Source organism: Pimephales promelas, chromosome 7, assembly GCF_988280905.1.
Source record: "Pimephales promelas chromosome 7, fPimPro1.hap1.1, whole genome shotgun sequence".
NCBI classification, from domain to species: domain Eukaryota; kingdom Metazoa; phylum Chordata; class Actinopteri; order Cypriniformes; family Leuciscidae; genus Pimephales; species Pimephales promelas.
In genome coordinates this window covers 31329180-31351492 of record NC_142775.1, presented here as the reverse complement: position 1 = coordinate 31351492, position 22313 = coordinate 31329180, and the positions used below count along the sequence as shown (strand labels likewise).

Below are 22313 nucleotides of genomic sequence, written 5' to 3'. Positions count from 1 at the left end.
TGCTTTAATTCTTAATGGCATAGATTCAACAAGCTGCTAGAAACTTTTATCAGAGATTTTGGTCCATATTGACATGAAAGCAGTTGCTGCAGATTTTTCTGCTGCACATCCATGATGTTAATCTCCCAAAGGAGCTTTATTGGATTGGGATCTGGTGACTGGAGGCCGTTCGAGTACAGTGAACTCATTGACATGTTCAAGAAACCAGTTTGAGATGATTTGAGCTTGTGACATGGCGAGTTATGCTACTTGAAGTAGCCATTGGAAGAATGTACACTGTGGTCATAAAGGGATGGACATGGTCAGCAAATCAATACTCAGGAAGGCTGACATTATATAATGCTCAATACTAAAGTGTGGTAAGAAAATGCACCATTCTGAACTGTTGATACAAAGCAGGATGGATCCATGCAACTTGTTTATGCCAAATTCTGACCATACCATCTGAATGTTGCTGCAGAAATCGAGACTCATCAGACCAGGCAACATTTTCCCAATCGTCTGTTGTCCAATTTTGGTGAACCCATGCAAATTATTGAATGGAGAGGCACCCGGTGTGTCATCTGTTGCTGTAGCCCATCTGCTTCAAGGTTCGACGTGTTGTGCGTTCAGTTCTGCAGACCTCAGTTGTAACAAGTGGTTATCTGAGTTACTGTTGCCTTTCTATTAGCTGGAACCAAGTTTCTGAAACACTCATCTGGCACTAACAACCATGCCACATTCATAGTCATTTAAATCACCTTTCTTTTCCATTCCGATGCTCGGTTTGAACTTCAGCAGATCGTCTTGACCATGTCTACATGCCTAAATGCATTGCAGCATGTGATTGGCTGATTAGATATTTGCGTTAATGAGCAGCTGAACAGATGTCCCTAAAGGGGCCTGTGGGTGTGTATGTATATGGAAATCAAAAATAGAAAACCGTTTATAAACACTTGATATTTTTCTGTTAATTATCATCACTCAAGTTTTACAAAATAACCAAGGCACTTCAGCAAGGACTTTTATTTTGTGGAAAAAACAAAAAAACAAAAAAAAAAACAAAAGTACGAATGATTACAACTTAAAATGTTGAGGGTTTTTTGAGGTTGGTTGAAGTTGGTTTCGTAGGGACAGTTTACACGACATTGTTTTAAAAAAAAAAAAACAACCTTTTTATTAATTTCAGTAATGACTGAATTTAGCTAAGACTACATTCAGACCCACCTTATTACAACCTTCATCATTTGAAATAAACTTTCCTCCCTTTCATGATGCAATCATTCTCATTATTATTATGACCTTTTGTTCTTTGGACAAGCGTGTCAAGCAAGTTTGCTTTTGCATTGCTAACTAACTATTAAATATAACCATTTTCTTATATTATTCATTATTTTAAGAGTCAGATTTGTTTGGCAAAATCAACCTAAATTTCACAAGAGATTATAACAAATCCACTGAAGGTCTTATGATCATAATAACAACAATATATGTATATCTTATTGATAAATAAAAATTTCTAAACAAGGATAAAACATTATTATTATAATTTTTTTATTTATCTTTTTCAGTTTCAGTTTCATGGCAACAAATTCCTTTGATCTGCTCCACTCTCCCCCAGCACTCAAATCTATTTTTAACTTTCATTCCCTTAGTAGTGTAAAACAATTTTCTGAAGCATACGGCACACAATTTATTTGAGGCAGAAAGACATACATTTATGAGAATTTGATTGCAATTCATTATCCTGCTGAAAACGTTGAAAAATGAGTTTAGCTTTCTTGTTCTGAGTGGGTTAAAAAGCATGCACTTTTAATTTGTGGCATGAAAAAGAGTTTCGTTCTCTTTACAAAAAAAAATGTATGTAGGTGTAGTTATCTAACATGAGAGCACTGTGTTCAGAGTACAGTCATTTGACTTGTTTGCAAAAACTAAAGCACATTTTCTGAATACAAAATCAAATCCATACTTTAGAGGGTTGTCCTTACACAAATATGGCATAAAAGGCTCAAAAAAGCCAAGAACCACCAAAACCTCAATCCTGCAGCCAAAACCAGTAGCTCTTCCACCCTTCTGCCAGACCTGGACAAGAGAATCTACAAGCAGATATGAGAGAGAAACTTTAACTCGTCACAGCAGTCATTTTTGTTGTTTTATAGTCATTTCCCAGTGTTATTCCTTTATTTCCTTCCGTGCTAAAGGCATGAATTATGGTGAGAAAATAATTTTTCATTGCTCTGTCCTTTGACAGAGGGTTTGATGAATAGGCTTTAACTTCTCCTCCTCACCCAACACATTCTTACCCCAATGCGTCACCTTTGACCATGCTTCAATATTTGACGTTTTAGGCGCCCTTTAGCGTCACTTACATGACGCGATCCTACGGCGTCATCTAACTGACGCTAAAGGAAAGCGTCAGTTAGAGGACGCGGTTAGGTTTAGGTATGGGGTGGGGGTAGGGTACACGCGATCCTAGGGCGTCATCTAACTGACGCTAAAGCGTCAGATATTGAAGCATGGTCAAATGCTTCCCAAGGCGTCAGTTAGGTGACGCCTTGGGAGTGAGAATGGGCTGCAACACCACACAGACACATAAATTATTAAAGCAAATCTCAGTGGCAGTGAAAATGTATAGCCACAAACAACACATGAATAAACAGCCATGAAAGATACAAACAGAATCTACCAGTTTAAAGGCATGAACCTCTAAGCATTGAAGCTTGAAGCTTTCATTGCAACTGCCAGCAGGTTATTGTCCAGTCATCATAACCATCTACACACTTCACTGAATTTAAGTTTCAATAATGATAAAGGTTTACTCTTAATTGCTAATAAATAATAATAATAATTATATTACAAAAATAATGAATACTATGTTTAAATATTAATTCAATCATTATCATTATTTTTTTGATGGAATTTTAAAGCACGAGTTACAATGACCTGGTGGCTTGGTCTGTTGAGATAAACACACTTGGCTGGGGAATACTCACATGAGATTGAGTATAGAATTCTAGGATTCACAGCTGTTTGGCCGCTAAGACCAAGCACTTTGTGTAACAATGACATTTTATTTTAAGAAATATTGCATGAACACCTAAAGCAGGTGTCACAGGCTGTGATATTGTTGTAAATGCAGCAGCAAAGGTTCTCAGGCAAGGTCAATCAAGGTTGGTCATTGGGGACTTTGGTGGGAGGAGATAATTCAGGACAGTGTCATGTAACTCAAGAGGATACAAGAACTAAACAACACTGTAAAAGGTATAGAATCTATAGAATATATATATATATATATATATATATATATATATATATATATATATATATATATATATACTGTATATATATATATATATATATATATATATATATATATATACACATACATTATACATCAAAAATATATAGTCAGATATATTTCAAAATATGTTTTATAATATACAAATAAATATATTGCTGATATACTGTAGTTCTTAAAATATATTTGTATAACTATTCTCATGTATAATTTAATTAAAGAGCAGAAAATATTTTGTTTTTAATGCACTGGTCAATTTTGCATTTTTACTTAAAGAATGCATTTCATCAATCGTAAAAAAAAGTTGTTATTCATCAAATTTAACACATACATGTTTTCACGGTTTCATTCACAGTCCAGCCTGGGGGAAGAAGGTTTGATGTTGTATTGTACCTATTATGGAGCAGAATAAAGACAAAAAATAAACAGTAGAACACAGATATGAGGGCAGATAAAAGAAGAAACGTGGATGCTGATTTGGGGGAACAAATGGAAAGCAGGCCACAGTTTTGTGAGAAAGTGTGTATGTAAATGAGTGTGTGAATGAGTTCATCAGTGTTTGGCCAGCTACAGTGTGTGCACAGCTTGTTTCATTTCCTGTGGGACAAAAATGTCTCCGCCGTTCCCGCTTTCTCTCCATCACCCCATTCGCCTCCCTTCTCCTCAGAAGCAAATTTACAATGACATCAGCTTCCGCCAAAACACGGGCAGTTGCCATAGCAGCACACAAAGACATTTTTGGGAGGGGGGGCGTTGCCTGGCTGACACATTCAAACATGAGGCCGACCAATCCCCTCACCCTGCGCTCAATAGACATTTTCACCGCCAGATGCTCTGTTTGTAAAGCCTTTAAAGACATTGGCTGATTGCATGTTTGGCCTTTCACTTGGCCCGGCCTTTTCTCTGCTCTCCATTATAGTTTGAACCGCAGCCATCCACAATGCACTCTGGCCTTTTCCATTGTTTTCTCACTGTGGTTCTCAAACTGTGGGATGACTCTGGAAAATAACAATTCTAAAAATGCAAAAACAAATTTTTTTATTTATTTTTTTATAATGTTTTATTTCTAATTCTAGGGTTTTTGAAAGACTCTATGCATAACTTAACATAATGTGGCTTGCCTATGAATGTTTTTTAACTTTACCACCAACTTCACCACCAGTCAGTCACAATTAAATACATTTGAGGGGTGCAATTATGCTAAATTATTAGCATTTGAAATAAACTTTTTTTTTTAAGTTTGCATATGTTTAGTATCATATTAGGTACATCAAGCCTTCCTTAAAAGCTTGATGGATCATTTTTGATTCATGGAAGCATGGAAGTGAATAGGCCAACCGCATTTGCAAAGCGGTCTGAATCAATTCGCATCTCTCTAGGTCACATTCACATTGTCAGTCTAAATCTGATTATTTCTGTATTCAATTGGAAATCCCGTCGTGTATCGCAACTTTACATATATGTTTGCCATTAATTTCTTTTCCAAAATATCTACATTGAAATGACAGGTGGGATAAACTGCAAAATTCAACAACAACAGCAACGACATAGAGGGATTTGCAATACAGATGTTGCCTTATTTACAACACGACAATGTGTAGCCGCCATGCTGGACTACAATTTTTTAAGGCAGAGGCAGAAATGTTGGAGGCTGGCATGCATGGTTTTATTCCATGTTCTCGTCTCAAATGTCTCTGTTAAATTGTCTATTTCTGCTCGTCTGGCACTTTACAACAACACAACCTGTAGCGACTTTAACATGTTCCTACAGTATAACATATATAATCTGATGTTTACGTTTTACGTGACGCAAGAAAATGACATAAACCATGTGAAATTCGATTAGTGGTTAGACAGAAATCGATTTCAAACCACATATGAATGTAGCTCAAAGTGGATTTCACGTCATTTCATGCCGTTCACACTTGATAAATACTTTCGGATTTCTGTCGGATATGCATAAAAATCGAATTTTGACTGACAGTCTGAACGAGGCTGTGCCATGTGAATAAGCAACTATTGACAACGAAAAAAATGTTTGTGTCTGGCTGCGTTGTTCAGTTGTTTCCCTATGTAAGATGGATGTCTTTGAATTTCGTTTTTTTTTTTTGCCGCTTTCAGATTTAAAAAATTAATAACATACATCTACAGTAGACATACTTTCCTTCTGCTCAATTGCACAGCTATCACTGATCGTTTGGTCCGGAGAGTTTCAAGTAGGCTACTAGTAGGCTAATACTCAGGTGGCCTAAAGAGTCTCAATTTACTTATAGTAGCCTATTATTAGTAGTATTAGTATTAAGCATTTGCACATACATATTCAATATTTTTGCTCTGTGCAACACGGGATGTACTGTTCAGTAAATTGTTGACCATTCTTAATGTGTATAGGCAAACATTTTGGCCTGCTCATGCCTTAGAAACACTGGATTTAGCGTTTAATTTTGAAAAAAAAAAAATGTATCCTTAAAACTCCCCATAACCGCTCATATTTCATGTTCATACTCAATGTTTCAACAAATTTAAATATTTAAACTCAATGAGGATTAAAGTGTGCTGAGGACCTGTCATAACAGACATCTTATGACTAATTCATAGGCAGTCTTGTAGGATAAAATACTTTGACTACATAGTAATTTAAAGAACTCTGCTACTAAACTGCCTCGAGTAGATGGATAAAATGTGGGTGTGAAACTGCTGGGGTTTTTTTTGTTTGTTTTTTTCATTTCTCTCATCCTCTCCCTCACCCAATCTCTAATCTGTCTTTTACCACCTAAAACACCATTGGAAAGGCAAAACTGGAAAGCAAAAGGCAATGGGTAAATAGTTTGAGAGTGTCTCCATATGCTGGTCACGGTGAATTTTCATTGCAGCCTGCACCTTTTCCTTTCCTCTTCTCACGAGTGACTGATATCTCCACGCTGAACACACTCTTCAAACGTCCCTTCTGCTTATCTTGCTCCCTGTTTATCACAGCTGGAAAAATATATGAAATATTCTGAGAAAAAAGAAAAGAGTGCTGCTTTCATCCTAAATCCTAAATTTCACCATCAACATCAACAGCATCTGCAGTCAACTCATTTACTGAACTCTGCCAAACTACACATTAACAGTGATTCCCCTACCTTATTGTCATGGTTGATGGCTGTAATGCAAGCGCACAACAACGAAGATACTCAAATAGTATTTAATCCAAGAACAAAAATCAAAAAGCATCTCAATCAGCTCCCTGGCTCCAGAGCTTATGAATCAGTATAACATAAATGGATCTGGGCACTGGTAAGGACTGGTCCACTATTCATTGGGGCAGTGATTACACAGTTTACGGTGACATGACGGACAACGTCAACGTACAATGCTGTAGAACGTCACAGCTGGTATTAATCAACAACAGGCAAGCATTTTTAATGCTATTTAAACACAATGTTCAGTTACATATCCATACAAAATTTCATCCGGATATTAATTATAAATGTCAACTCTTTCCCTGGCAGCATTAAAAAAAAAAAAAGTTGCCAGCCACCACCAGCGTTTTTGATAATTTTCATTAAAGTTTTATGGCCCCCTGAATATTTAGTTGAATGAATATCTGAACATGCCATATCAAAAGAAAGAACAAGCACTCTGCTTTTAAACAAAAAACCCGGTTTTATTCCAACCTCATGCATTCTTTTTTTATCAACAGGTTTAATAAAAAAGGCAACATTTTAAGCAAAAAGGCACATTTTAGCATAAGACTACATTTGGATCGGATTTAGAACGATGATCAAAGATAGATAGATGGAGTAGATCAAGACCCTCAACACCTCACACAGGTCTGTAGTTCACCCTCCATGTGAAAACAAGGATAAATATCTAAAGGTCATTAAATGAAGTCACAGTCACACAATGCTGATGTTGTTAACATTTAACAATTTGAGAACAAAGTATAATTTGCACGGTTAGACGTGATATGATAAGCGATTGTTAGATTTCAAACTGATCTCATGAAGTAGCGCGTGTATGACACGCCAATTCGTATTTCCATTTTTGGCGTGCTAGCAACACGCATAATCGCTTTTCAGCGTGTTTATGAACGCCGTTGACTTAACGTTATTACTCTATATATAAATATATGACTTACCTCAACCCCGTCCCTTCCCCGCTCACCAGATGTAGATTTACATTTTGCTTCGTTTTGCTCGGACATTTGACGGCGTATACAGACAGGCGGAATCACTCGGACATTAATGGCGTAGACATACACACATACATGTGGATAGCTCAAAATGCGTAGAGATAACACGCAACTTGACTCGAAAGTGGCGTGTATGTTTACGCAAAAGTCATGATGTCATGTTGTAGATTTAATCAACACGATGATTTTTTTCCCCTAGTTGGTCAGAACAAAGCGGATGTTACTTACTTGTTCAGATGACATTTTCCAGTGAAAATTCTTATGGTGGTCATACTTCCAAAAAGTATAATCTGTGATTCCGAATGCCAATATCCACACCGGCATGGTGACTGACAGCCGCACATTCTCCTCAAAACGTTAGATTCATCCACGTTGTGCCTTGCAGAGGCACAACCCACGCAATTGCAAATTTTAAACAGAGATGGCGACAAAGAGGAAAAAAAACTACGGACTACAGCTTTAATTGTAGCTACATATTATGCTTATTTTTTTCAAGCTTAAATTTTCATTGTGTGAAAACTGACACATTTAACTGCCTATCAAATTTTTTTATATAAACCTGGTACATTTCAAAATTTACCAACCTTTTTTAATTAAATCTGAAAACATCTCAGTTTACCAGCTTCCTTAAAATAAATCTGGGAATAGTGTAGTCAAAGGTACCGACTTGTGTGTGACGAAACCAGCATTTTCCCTAGTCTTAAGTTAATGCACATGGGATCAGCTGAATAGCAGGAGATGTGGACATCAAAATGATCAGCACGAAGCCTGTGAGTCTATTTTAAAAAGAAAAGTCATCATTTTGAGAGCAAAATCAATAGAGCAGCCTTTTAAAAACTTAAGTCAGAGCAATCTTATTTTGTGTGTGAAAAATAATCAAAAGAAGTGGCGCAAGAGGCATTGCTGAAAAGTGTTCATTGATCTTCATTCAGCCTCCCAATAGAGCCCAAGTGTGTTTGACTGATCTGATCTCTGAATCGGGCTGCTCCTTCCCTGCTGAGGAGTTAATACTTCAGCTTGAGAGACAATCTTAAAGTACCCATCACTTCCTCAGACTCCCCAAGTGACAGGCTTTGGAGGTGTAGTCTCTCAGAGGGTGAGCTGCTCAAGGATTTGGTCATATTACACCAAGAATTCTCAATGGACCAGAATACATTTGAATGATCTAAATCAAAGAAAAGGTTCTGGCCTAGAAATTGCGAGAAAAAAAAAAAAAAAAACACACACACACACACACACACACACACACAATTGGCGTTATGCACAGCTGCACTATTTCCTGAACTTCAGCTAGCACCTTGTTTCCTGCCCGCCATTATTGAACTGATTAATCCAAGTGTGTCTGAACTCAGTAGTCACAACAACAATAATCGGGCACACCTGGATTAATCAAGTTTGTCCAATAATGGCAGTTAGGAAACAAGGAGCTGGCTGAAGTTCATGAACTGCAGGAAGTAGTGCAGCTGTGCATAAAGCCAATTGTGTGGAGGCCTTATGAAGGTAAGTGTGAGAAAATTTTCTCAGAGATTTGGCAGAATAATCTTTATTCATCAGTTTTTGAAAGTAAATCAATTAAACTGAAAATAAAAGCTAAGGCAGTAGTAGGGTACTGAATGAATCCATCAATTTATCCATCCATCCACCCATCCATCCACCCACACAACTCTCTGAGACATTTTAATCACTTTAATACTTTTAATCTTATTAATACCAACATTCTACAGACAGACAGACAGACGATAGCTAGACACACACACACACACACACACACACACACACACACACACACACACACACACACACACACACACACACACACACACACACACACACACACACACACACACATATATATATATATATATATAAAGACAGAGACAGACAGAATGTGAGCTTGAAATATGGCATAATATAAATTAAATAAAAACTAAAACTGCTCATAACCCATTACCAAAACACGTTCTAACATGTTATATTTAGATACAATAAAAATGTATTTGCATAGTAAGTAAAACATTTTAAGAATAACAAACTTAAAAAAATAATAAATAAAACATTTTAAATATGTTTTTGTGGTTTCCTATCAAATGCATTCTGCTTTAAGTTCCCTTTTTAGTTGTTCTCTGGTAAATGGGCACATAACAATCTAAAACAAAACACTGCAAAATATACACATGACGCTTCCATTATTGAACTTCATCTCGGCAGTGTCTCATAAAGAGAAATAAAAAATAAATGTCTTGGAAACATGTGCCCTCTAATGGCAGGACATTCTTAATGAATCTCATAAACATGAATGTGTGTCATGTATGAAGCTAAGCAAAGCAATCAACTCCATGTCTGACAGCGGATCTGGCGAGCTATTTAGATGTGACACTATGAAGATTTTTTTTCCTTATAAGATGTGGCTGACAAATTCATACACTGAAAGCATATATAACCACTATCAATGAACAGAAAAAGCTGCCTGTGTAGAGCACAAGTACTTTCCAAAGCTCTTATCTTCCACAGTGAGATAATGTCTCCATCTGCTGGTACAATCTTGGAAGTAACGTGTGCAGTTACGACTGTAATGTATGAAAGCATACTATTATGTTATAACAGGAAAAGTGCTTTGTTAAAATAATATTTTAAATATTTAAAATAGTTGGTTATAAAAAGAAATAATATTATAGGTGTGTGTATGTGTCCATTCACAAAGCCAAGCAGGACATTAAAATCGACATGAAATGGTGTTCACAACACGTTGTAGAGTCAAATAGTATATTTACAGAGTAAAAAAAGTCTGAGCTGGACATTTTATCCATCTGGAATCGATTGGATTGTGAAAAATGGTATCAGGTGGAATTTTGACACTTGAAAAGTTTGACACTTAAAAAAAGACACAATATAAAAGCCATTTCATAGGTTATTACAACCCGGTCTCATCCCAAGACGTCATATAACTGACGTTTTGGGACGTCTTTTGACCATACGTCAATATTCGCCTTTTTAGGGCCCCCTTAAACGTCGGTAGATGAGGTTATGGGATCCTAACTCTACCCCAGACCTAAACCCAACCCTAAACCTAACCTGTCACCTAACTGACGTTAAAGGTAAAGCGTCAGTTGTATGACGGCCCGGGATCGCCATCTACCGACGTTTAAGGGGGCCCTAAAAAGGCGGATATTGACGTATGGTCAAAATACGGCCCAAGACGTCAGTTATATGACTTTTTGGGATGAGACTGTGTTAGTTATTATTACATTTTCATAGAAGATTATGAAGACTGATGAATCATGAATGTTGACACAAAAAAACTTAAATACAGCCAATTTTGCGCACGTCTGATGAAGGAGGTGAGGTGAGACATAAAAAACAAGCACGATGAATGTTTATACTAGATACAATGTAGCTTTATGAAGAAAGTTTCAAGAATACTCCACAGCATAGAGCAGCTTTTGTATTCGTGAAGTCCAGTGAATGTCAATGGCAATTCCATAAATGGATAACATCCAGTCTCGTTCAGTGTCTGATCCAAAGTCATGTCCCATAGTCAGGCCAGTTTTATTGCTCCAAAGAAGGTGGAATCCCCATCCAGAGAGATATTTGCATGGGTACGAGGTATCAGAAGTTCCAGTCTGTCCCCAGGGTCCAGTTTCACTACACCTGTACATTACATCCCCAGTTACATTAATTTGTAATTGTAGAAACATTATATATTTATCTATATATGCAAAAAAATATTCTCTAAAATAAATATGATATGACATACTGTACACAGAAACATATTCATCACAGCCATTTATAATAGGCCCGTAGTCTATTTCTGGCCTCCCATACTGTTTGAAAATATACGTGGTCTAGTTTCTGGGTAATTCTCAAAAACTCTGTCAAGAACATGTCTGGACTATATTGGAACCAAAGACCACAAGTGAACAACATTTTTATTTTGCATAAAGGAAGTAAAGCTTATTTTCGAACCATTAAGATAAATAAATTATTGTTACTGTAACGCACAAAAGAAAAAAAAACCCACACCAAACAAATTATCATTGCTGTAATGACTATAATAAAAATAACTATATTTAGATATATGTAAATTTAATATAGAAATTTATATATAAATACATATATTTCAGAGTATACGGTAGCATTTACTTGTCAATATATACACATTTAAAAATCCTGGGAAGTAAAATGTCCAAATACATTCTAGTAATTTTGACGAAATATGCTTAATTGTATAACAATGGATGAAGGATAATAATAACAAAGCAAAACAAATCGATTGCCCCAAACAAAAGAAGACCTGGATATATTTTTGTGAGATTCACCCAACTTTGCACTTACCTCCAGTGTAGCAGGTGTTGAAGTGATTGACTCGATTCATGCTCTGAATACAGCGGAACAAAACGACGTGCTGACTCTCATCTCCAACAACATTTTTCTTTATACGAATCACAATGTGGCCCATAGCGAACGTCGAGTCTGTATAGTAGACCTGGGAAAAGGAAAGCTTGAAATAATGAGGAGAAAACACTGAGAATGGTGTTGGAATGCCTCAAAGTTCAATTAAAAAAAGAACTTCAAGAATGTGTCATAAGTTGAGAATATACCTGACTATAGATAAAGAAGAATCCTTCCTCTTTGACTAAAATGGTGTCCTGATCTTCCTCCAGAGCAGAGCCGCGCTTTAGGCCGACGTGCCATGGGATAGCTGTGCTTAATTCCAAAGCAAACTCTGACAACAAAAAATAAATTAAGTAAAATAATTAACATGTAAAAAAAAACAAAAAAAACATTACCGCTAAAGCTTATCTTTCATATGAACTGCAATATAATACATGAATAGTGATACACATTAGCATAAATCTGAAGTAAATAAATGGTGATAATAAACTAGCGACTCTGAAAAAATAAAATCACACTAGAATAAAGAAAAAAACTACAATTCAAAAAAAACAAAAACATTTTAACATTGCATTGGACCCTAGGCCTCCGAAGAAATAGCAAAAGGAGTGAAAGGAGAGGGCTTGACTCTTGAGATAGCCAGACCACCCTTGAAGAAACTCGCAAATCTCATAGCTCCTTGTTAATGGTGGCTCAGGTGACTGGAAAAATGTATATTGTAGCAAATGCGTGCGCCCCTACACAATGAACGCTGTTTTCACAGCTACCCCAATATAGCACATAAAGAGCATGTCTCAAGCACACAACACACAGGTTCCCGGACCCCTTCCATTAGGTGGCCCCCTACCAATTGACACTCTGACTTCACCCGGGGGCAAACGCCCCTCTAGTCAGACCAAAACCCTAGACACAAAGGCTTTGGCCAGGAAAGCCATTTCCGGTGTTACGAGTTGGGTTATAAACACAATGTGAGTGAGGCAATGTACTCGCTCCAGTTCGCTCGCAGACCCCCAAAGTTTCAGGAACACAATTTAACCATCCGTCATTTTGAAATAAAAACACATTTATAATACTATGATTTTACTAACTCCTTCAGTACCTTTCTGGAAGGTTTTCTTCCTGTTGTCTGCCATCATCTGTAAGAAGGCTTGGGATTCTGTGGAAGGGCAGAGGAGTTTAAAACGCACAAGAAAAACAGAAATGAATTGTGTCCATGTACCGTGAATTTGCATGTATTCGTATAACACATTTCTTAATTGCAAGTATTTTCTGTATCTGTCAGTAAGAGATGAGAATGATTACGGTGGTATTTTTTGCATTCAGTGACTCATAAAGTAACTGGATATGCAAATGTATGAGGGTGCACTTTTGCAGAATGTGCATGTTTTTTTTTTTATATATATATACACATATGACATTGAGAAGTTTTAATCTTACACCATCTGTGCTCTGCATCACTCCTGTCAGTAAACACAAACAGCCCACAGCTATTCTCAGTAAAAAAACAAAAAAACAAGACAAGACAAAATAAGCAGAGGTGCGTGCTTGCCTGCTTTGTTTGAGACATGCCCCACACTCCTTTTTGACATGCCAGTATGGTCTGTTGTGGTCTCATGTATCTCAGTCTGCTGCAGATACTGTAAACAGACAACCAAAAAATCCTGCTGAATAAAAACAGCTTAGCCAGTTTTTACAAGCTTAAGTCAGTTATTGGCACAGAACTCATACAGTAGTCACTGTGTAAGGTAGATGATGATGGCCAACTTGAAAAGGATATATATTTAATATATTTTAATTTAGGCTTATCACCAGTTAAACTAGCTTTTTCCCCAATTAGGATGAGGCATGCAGGGAGGACTTGGGCTAGTTGTCACACTTTTTAATGCCAGGAATATGTCTGAAAAGTTTCAAATGAAATAGTTTCATATAGGGAAATCCCATGTCTTGACTACAAATATATTGACTAAATTTCCACAATTTAAACACACCCTAACTTCCCCATGTGAAAACTAACTGCCATTTACGAAAGGCCTTAAATCAAATCATTAATTACAACACTCTTTACACTGTAAAAAAATATTTTCATGATTTGTAATCACAACATTTTTTTCTTTTGTCAAATCAACTTAACTAATTTATGTAGTTCAGATAACATAATATTTTGAGTTTCTGATGCTTAAATCAATCTCCTTCATTGTATTAACTCAATTTTTCCAGTTCAATGAACTTAAAATTGTAAGGCAACCAAGTTACTTCATTTTTTTAAGTTAAACCAACAATATTTTTTCACAGTGTAGAAGAAAATTTGACGTAAATGCATTGTGGTCCAAACCTCAATTCTGCCATTGATGTCTTCTTGTTCCTGCTGATGGGTTTGTTTCTCTGCCCCCTTCATGGATTCTTCCAGCGTTCCGCTTTTCTCCTCTCTTTTGCGGAACACCTCGGCCCTCAAACCCTCCACCTCGGCCTTCAAGGCCAGCACATGGTACAAGGAGATCACAGACAGGGAGGAGGTGGTGACGGCAGCAACAACCAGCACCAGAAACAGCCAGGGTAGCCTTCTCTTTTCACCCCGACCTGGACCAAAATCCTCAGCAGGCATGGTAGAAACTAACTTTTAGGGAAACGGGATAGTGACTATTCGTCTATATTATGCCTGAACGGCATATAGACGGTTTCTGAATAAGCTTTATTTCTTTAAAGATCTCAACCCACCTCAAAACATGACTACAATCAATAACGATCCTCATAGTGCAGTGAGAGGTTTGTACTTGGAAAGAAGGTCGTCTGGAGGTCTTGATTATGCTTGCCGAATCCAATTCACCTTCATATGGCATGAACCAATCATCTTTATATTCCTTTTGAAGCTCTTAGCACGTTACTTTCAGAACAGTCCCGGATCAGAGCTTTTATAACTGCCCTTCCTCTTCAAGCTGATATTTGTTGATATGGAAGAGAGGAAGACCCCTGAGATCTACAGTTGAAGTCCAACTATAAACAGCAACTGTACTCACCCCCCAAAAAATGTCCTGTCTGCAACAAACACCCGACCCGGCTAACAGTCTAGTTTTTGTATCGCTTTCCTGCCAAGCTGTCCACACCCACAGTATTAACACTGCACTGTCTGCAACCCGAAAGTTGCTTTGTCATCACTTACTCTGTTCCGACAAACTACGTCAAGAGCGTAGATAAATTCAAATGTCAAGCTTACTTTTGCCAACTATAAATTAATAGCAAATAAGAAAGTAAATGTCAGTGACAAAGTAAAACGGATGATATTCTTGGTATAGACTAAAAAAAAAAAACTAAAAAAAAAACCATTAAAAATAGAAACAGGAACCAGCGGCTTTAAAGTACAAACAGACTTTCTGGAGCCAAGTTATCAGAAGGGTTTGATTAGTTTATTGCATGTCACCAGACAGAAAATAGAAAGTGTGATTCAATTGTATGTACATGAACACATGATTCGAATAGAAAATCCATAGCTCAAAACACAAATGTTGAAAGAATAAGAAAACCCTCCTTGCACATTCAGAACCAAATCTTTCCACTCAGCTATTTACTGTAAAAAGCAAATACAAAACATGAGCAGCGCTTTATATTATATAATATATTCAGTTTATGGGCAAGATGAAATGAGATTTCAACACACAAACTAGCCCAAAAGAACATGCCAAAGGAGTATTAGTCAAATCTAGTAAACTCGAAAGTAGTATTTTCATCATTTTATCATTTGTCAGCATCTTTGTTCCAAGGTTTACACTCAACCACACAGACATTCAATAAGGTATCATGGCACATCACTGTGAGTTCAACTAAATGACACATTGCAAATGATACATGAATTTGGAAATATTTCCTCATAATGTTTAGAGGCAGTTCTTATGAATTAGGCCTATACGATCAATAAGGACCATTGCAAATATTTATTTTAAAATTAAAAAAAGGTCAATAAACTGATATACAAAAGTATCTTATGTATTGAAACCACCAAAAACCCAGTGTCTTGGGAACTTTTTCTCTTGCATTGTCTGGTTTCACTTCTGACTCTCTTACAACTGTCCCATCTCTATATAACTAATGACCATAAATAACGCTAGACATAACTGAAGACATCTAGAGCTCAACTGTGCTACTATACAATCTCTTTAAACACCCAGCTCGAAAAAAATCCGCCGAATCCCAAAAGGTGGACTTTGGAAGCATGACATACCCTCTTGGTTTGAAGATATCAATAGTTGCATGCAAACTGGCATAGCATCACTCTGCCTTGAAATCTGTAATTCTAACTTTCACAGGCAGTTTTCACGCATTACAACAGATGTGAGTGTAAAGTGCATCAGCAAATGAGCTGACTAAGGCATGCAATAATAACAGACTTAAATGTGCACAGACCCAACACTACATAATGGGCAAAGTTTGCAAAGTCCACCTTTTCTTGAGCGCTCGATAGTCAACCACCAACGTGAGGCTGTATACATAAAAGGACAAACCTCGATGTCTTTACCCCCGATTCAATACGTTAAATAGTTAATTGAAAAATTGGCATCATTTATTCTACCAAACCCATTGGACTTTCTTCTGTGGGACATGAAAAGGGACATTTCGAAGAATGTGATGGTCGCTCTAGTCCATGCAATAACAATAGCTTTCAAGATGACTGGCGCTCTTATTTCAAGTCGTCTGGAGCCTGAATTTTGTTCTTCATTGAATCATCAGCTGTAGCTGTTCACATTCTAAATGATTCATTTATAATTAATATGGACTACTTTCAGGATACCTCATTTCTTGAGTGCTTTTGAAGCTTTAGGCTTACATGTAACTGCATTGAAAAGAGCGACTCTTCAGAAAAAAAGTCATACAGGTATGGAATAATGTAAATGATGACAATTTTCTCTTTTTTGTGTGAATGTTTCTGATTTTTAAGGGAACTGCAAAGAGTGATAGGAAACGGATGTGTGACTACAGGGCAACAGTCGCCAATGGACAGATTTTTCAACAGGATCCAAACAAAGCAAGTCATGGGCAGAGAAATGATACTAAGCACCCAACCTGATTAAAAAAGGGAAACGTCTTATTTACAAGTTGTGCAAATGGACTGTGCTTGGAACTCTGTCAAGCAGCTGTTATGTGCGATTTCTCTCTTACTTCCATAAGATCACTCTAAGCCTGAGAGAGAGTAAACATATTTTAGGGTTGTTGTGTTGGTATTTTCATACAGTGCTCACAGTGTACTGCAGCCCACATGAAAATCAGTATCGAAATCTATACTTCTCACACACAGCTCCATATGCAAATCCAAAACATGGGATTAAACCACAATGAGCCGATTTCCTGAGTGGATTTTAAACCTCCCGTAAAAAAAAAAACGAAGGCAGTGGGATATAATAAAGCTTCGACACATCACGGCCGGCACAGAAGACTGAATGCATGAAATGCCATAGACAAAGATGAGTGAACTAGGATCAGTTGCCTCTGGTCCATTTCACTGTATTCACTGGAATTTAAAAGGCAAAAAAAATATTTCAATGAGCACTCTGTTTTGTTCCAAAAAAGATGTGTATATTTTACATAAACAAAATAAATAGAGAGAGTTATTCAGATTGTTTAGTAATTTGTTAGGGTTATTCAGTTTAGTAACCCTAAAATCTAGGACATTATGGGATAGCAGTTGATCATTTAGGCGTAAAATAAGGTCACTGATTAAAATAAATTACATACAGTCATAACTAAAAACGTGACTTTTAAAGCTTTGTAAAGTACACGCACACAAAAAGTGTTTTTGCATTTTGTAACCAACTTATGATTTGTACATGTATATTTTAAATGGTAAAACAAATGTGAACATTTTCTTCAAGCAATGTTAACCACAGACATTATTTTACTCCTGAATTTAAAACCGCTATCCTTGATAAGAAATAAATATTTTCAAATTGCATGAGCAGGTGGCTGAGCTTATTGTATAATTTTTAAGGGTTAGTTCACCTAAAAAAAATATTCTGTCTTGAATTACTCACCCTCATTTTATTCCAAACCTGCAAGACTTTTGTTAATCTTTAAAACACAAATGAAGATTTTTTGAATGAAATCTGAGTGCTTTCTGTCTCACAATTCATAGCCTATGCAACAACATTTTTAAGCCCTAGAAAGGTAGTAAAGACATCATTAAAGTAATCCATGCGACTCTAGTGGCTTAAACTCAATTTTAGGACCCACTTTATTTACAAAATATTAATCTCCAAAGCACATTCACAAGAGCACCAAAATACGGGTTGTGTTGACGCGAGAGTAGAAGATACGTAAACGTGTGCCGGAGATTAATATTTAAATGGTAATTTATTTATTTTTCGCAACCAAAGCACTCGCGTCACTTCGTAAAATTGAGGTTAAATCACTGGAGTCACATGGATTACTTTAATGACGTCTTTATTACCTTTCTGGGGCTTGAAAGTGGTAGTTGCTTGCATAGACTGTCAATGGAGGGACCGAAAGCTCTCAGGTTTCATTAAAAAGATCTTCATTCGAGTTCCGAAGCTGAAAGAATGTCTTACGGGTTTGGAACGCCATGAGGGTGAGTAATTAAGTGAACTAGCCCTTTATAAGTGAAAATTGCTTGAAAATGACAAACAACAAAGACTAAGAGGGCATTCAATTATTTGAGACAGATGCATTTAAACTTAATATAAAAACTGACAAAATATATTTTAAGGGCTTTAAAGAAATGTAGCCTTCACTACTGAATAAATGAAATTGTATATCAATGGAAAGAAAGAGCTTAGGAAGTTGGGGAGAATTGTACATTCTTTTTGAGCGGGTCCAGATTTATAGAGCAGTCAACAGTAGTGACTGTTCTAGATTATGGTGACGTTGGATGACCCCTGGGCCGTCTCTTCACTTGCGTGGCTTTTAAGTAGCTCCTTCATAAACTGCTCTAGGGCGGCAAAATAACCCTGGCACTGCCAGGTGTCGTTGTGCGTACCCTCTGGAAAGATGCCGAGGCGTTTAGTCCGAGATGGGGACAGCTCGTACAGCTGTTTCATCATCACTGGTGGGATGAGTTGGTCTGATAAGCCCGAGATAAAGAGAGATGGCATACGGCAAAGAGCCACGTGTCTATAGGACAGAAACTTGTTCTTGTAGCACCAAAGCGGCAAGTAACGCATGGGGAAGAAAGAGAACAGGGTGGCCGCCATGTGCGGGATGCTCAGGAAAGTGTTCTCCACCATGATGGCGGCCACTCGATGCGGGTTTCCCGACGCCAGGCGGATGGCCACCGCACCTCCCAACGAGCGGCCGAACAGCACCACCTTGGTCTTGTCGATGTCCGACCGGGTCATGATGTAATCCAAGGTAGCCTCCGCGTCCTTGTACAGTCCCTCTTCGCAAGGTTCTCCTTCGCTCTTTCCATAGCCTCTGTAGTCCAACAGAACCACATTGGCCTTCAGGTTCACCAGCATGAGCAATGCGTTCGGTACACGATGGCCGATATTCCCCGCATTGCCGTGGAAATATAAAATGGTGGGAGCGGTGGCAGGGTTTTCGCCCGTGTAACGGAGCAGGATGAGATTGAGCCGTACACCATCTTTGGTGCGGACAAACACGTTCTCGTGTGGGATTCCCGTCGGCATGGGAACATAAAGACGCGAGGACGAGGGCTGGTCGGGGAAGTAGAGCAGCACGTCCTGGAACTTGTACAGGATGGCGGCCACAGAGACCAGGATGAGTCCCAGCAGTATGAAGCCTCCGTACAGGTGGAAGGTCAGAATGAGGGCTAGCAGGGAGACGCGGCAGATTCCCCATGACCACGCGCACACGGTCAGCAAACACGCTTCAAGTGCCGCCCATAATCTCCATGGCTTCTCCATGGCGGCAACCTTGATGACAAGAGAGTCTCCGAAACTCACTGCTGGCGTATTCTAGAGAAACATAGAAGGTTGGTTTGTAAGGTCAGAGATTTTGTTATTGATGGTGCCTAAACATGTTTGTAAATATCGGTATCGGTAAAATCCACTATCGGTCGACCTCTACAATCGAACAACATTACCTTAGATTAACCTAGAGTTGCATGATTCTGGATAAATTAAAAAGCAAGACTTTTTTTTTTTTATTCAAACAGGATTCTCTGAAGAGAAAACTGAACAACATAACATGTAATTTACTAAAAGTTCCAACAAATTTTAATTGCTATAGTCTTTTTAAAATGTTTAATTAATCTGGATTATTTATATAAGTTACTTAATTACTTCAGACTTACTGAAGTTACTTCATTACTTCAGACTCACTGAAGTTACTTCAGAATCTTCGATGCTTCACTGGCTCCAACTCAGGTGGTTGGCACGTAAAATAGTACGATTAAGGATATTTATTCTGTCATGTATGTCTAACTTTCTTCTGTGGAAAAAAAAAGAATATTTTAAGAAATGAATTTCCTGTCAATGGTGACCAAAAATGTTATAAATTATCAAACTTATTCAGAATATCTTCTTTTGTGTTCCTCGAAAATAAAGAAAGTCATCCAGGTTTGGAATGACAAATGAGAATAAATTATGACAGTTTTTTCGATGAGCAATCTCTTAAATGTATATTTTAAATTAGTATACTTTAAATATAATGTGAGTATTTTACAACAACCTTGAATGTAGCTCATCCAATCAGAAAATGCTGGAAGTATTTCTATTAAAATATTAATCTGTTTTGTCCCCGTTTTATTTTTTTTTTCTCCACTTATTTTCCAAATACATTTCCAAATAGAAAGAGAAAATAAAACAAATGAGATTAAGTGCTTTTCATCTGTACTTAATTCACCGGATTATTAAAAAAAAAAAAACAGGCATTAACATGATAAAGTAACATATTCCATTTACTATGTAAAGTCTCCAAGCAGTAACTAACGGTATCGTCAACAAATGCATAACTCTCAATGATACTCTCAATGGTACAATGAGACTGACGTACTAGTATTACCCTCTGATATAATCCTCGCTTGTACAATAGCACTTTATGCAGGAGCAGAAAACTAGAGCAAATACACTTTGTAAGTTATCTAAACACACACATAGCTAAACAACAACAACAACAAACTATAAGGTGTTTTCTGATGACACAACACAGTGGTATCTGAAGCCCTCAGGGTGTTTAGGGACCAAGTCCAGTCTTGACCAATCCAATCACACAGAAATGCAGATGAGGAACAGTACTTATTCATCTATACTGCACATATCAGAAACATTTTAGAGCTGTTTTTCCAAAATCAACATTACTTTCGGAATGCAATTCATTAAGCAGCTCCTCCACGACCTGACCCCAATATCAAATCATACAGTAAAACACTGTCACTGTGTCAGCTTATCCGCTCTTTGTTTTAAAGCCAGCTGTTAACATCGTGAGAGAGAAACACCCTGAAGTCCAAACCCAGATGACAGAAACCATAAACACGCCGATGACATATTAATGTTGACAGCAGCTTTTCCCTCTGGACTTCATGTACTGCACAGCTAATACAGCTGCTAGCCATATCTAACACACATCTGCTGCCAGTCTGATTCAAAACTACTCACATTTATCGCATTCTTCAGCGGCACATCTTTATCTGAGCTTACGAGCAGAAGAAACGGTCATCTATACGAACATGCCGTGAAATAACAGCTGATCCACTGTAGCTAGCAGCAAATCTAGCCGGACTGCTGCTGACTGTACACTGGTGTCGCTTCTAGGAAGTTCCGGGAGGAAACAGTGGAACCTTCTGCTGGCGGCTAACGCATAGCCCATTATCAGAGCCGGCCGGTGCTAATATTATTCATGAATTAATACAAATAGGCCTATGCACCCAGTAAAAAATACAATTATTAAATTGTATACATTTATACATTTAAAACACGCAATAACTAATGCCCTAAAGTGATAATTATAAAACTACCGACATTGCTGAGTCTGGTCTTGTCCTGAGTGTTAGGGTAACGCTTCCTTTTACAGTACAGTTAGTTGGTGTTTTGTTTACTTGGTAAACTATAGAAAAAATACATGATAATATTAGATCGGTGCTAGGCAACAAGAACGATTTGCTAACTTGACCATTCAGTTATAAAAACATGCTATTTATTAATATTCTCTGAAAGTTTAAATTCAACTGTAGGCCTATCATTTTGTAAATATGTGATGCTATTTTTGAATGTCTTCTGAACGTTCTGAAGCAAGTCAAAATACATTATAAATATGTTTGCCAATTAAAACTTTTCAGACAAAAAATGTTGCATGAACATTGAATAAATTGGTTTTGTGCTAATGACCTTTATTGAAGACCAATGCTGCCAGTATGCATTCCAAGGTCAGAAGGCATCAAGGCACGTCCGAAGAATGCAATGTTAGTTTCGCTTCCTGTTTCCTGAGATACCTGATTAATTTTTGAAGACAAAGAAGGATCCTTTGCCTTTGAAATCCCACAATCATGTGCTTTCCATTCTGTGACAG

General features: G+C 37.4%; 2 protein-coding genes across 4 annotated transcripts; both read right to left on the bottom strand.

The window, feature by feature from the left end:
- Positions 1-10821: 10821 nt before the first annotated feature.
- On the bottom strand, positions 10822-15123 carry tnfsf13b (TNF superfamily member 13b). 2 transcript variants are annotated; one of them, XM_039683126.2, is made up of 7 exons: positions 14562-15123; positions 14179-14460; positions 13396-13483; positions 12946-13002; positions 12053-12177; positions 11787-11952; positions 10822-11102 (listed from the first exon to the last, which is right to left on the bottom strand). In XM_039683126.2, the coding sequence occupies exons 2-7, from the start codon at positions 14446-14448 to the stop codon at positions 10990-10992; spliced, it is 819 nt and encodes a 272-aa protein (XP_039539060.2). In that variant the 5' UTR covers positions 14449-14460; positions 14562-15123; the 3' UTR covers positions 10822-10989. The 2 variants fall into 2 exon arrangements, with proteins under 2 accessions (XP_039539060.2, XP_039539061.2); XM_039683127.2 differs by having other exon boundaries at positions 11787-11937.
- A 102-nt stretch (positions 15124-15225) lies between these two features.
- abhd13 (abhydrolase domain containing 13) lies at positions 15226-21573 on the bottom strand. Of its 2 annotated transcripts, XM_039683125.2 has the most exons (3): positions 21404-21573; positions 20101-20237; positions 15226-19762 (listed from the first exon to the last, which is right to left on the bottom strand). In XM_039683125.2, exon 3 carries the CDS (start codon positions 19709-19711, stop codon positions 18698-18700), a length of 1014 nt encoding a protein of 337 aa, XP_039539059.1. In that variant the 5' UTR covers positions 19712-19762; positions 20101-20237; positions 21404-21573; the 3' UTR covers positions 15226-18697. The 2 variants fall into 2 exon arrangements, with proteins under 2 accessions (XP_039539059.1, XP_039539058.1); XM_039683124.2 differs by lacking the exon at positions 20101-20237 and having other exon boundaries at positions 21404-21572.
- Between the last annotated feature and the right edge of the window lie 740 nt (positions 21574-22313).

What these genes read in the sequence shown, in the direction of transcription:
- tnfsf13b (XM_039683126.2), bottom strand. Translation starts at nt 14,448, where the DNA reads ATGCCTGCTGAGGATTTTGGTCCAGGTCGGGGTGAAAAGAGAAGGCTA. An exon ending in TCTTCTTTATCTATAGTCAG is followed by an intron (nt 11,953 to 12,052) that starts GTATATTCTCAA and finishes CATTATTTCAAG; the next exon opens with CTTTCCTTTTCCCAGGTCTA. An exon ending in CAACACCTGCTACACTGGAG is followed by an intron (nt 11,103 to 11,786) that starts GTAAGTGCAAAG and finishes TGTAATGTACAG; the next exon opens with GTGTAGTGAAACTGGACCCT.
- abhd13 (XM_039683125.2), bottom strand. Translation starts at nt 19,711, where the DNA reads ATGGAGAAGCCATGGAGATTATGGGCGGCACTTGAAGCGTGTTTGCTG.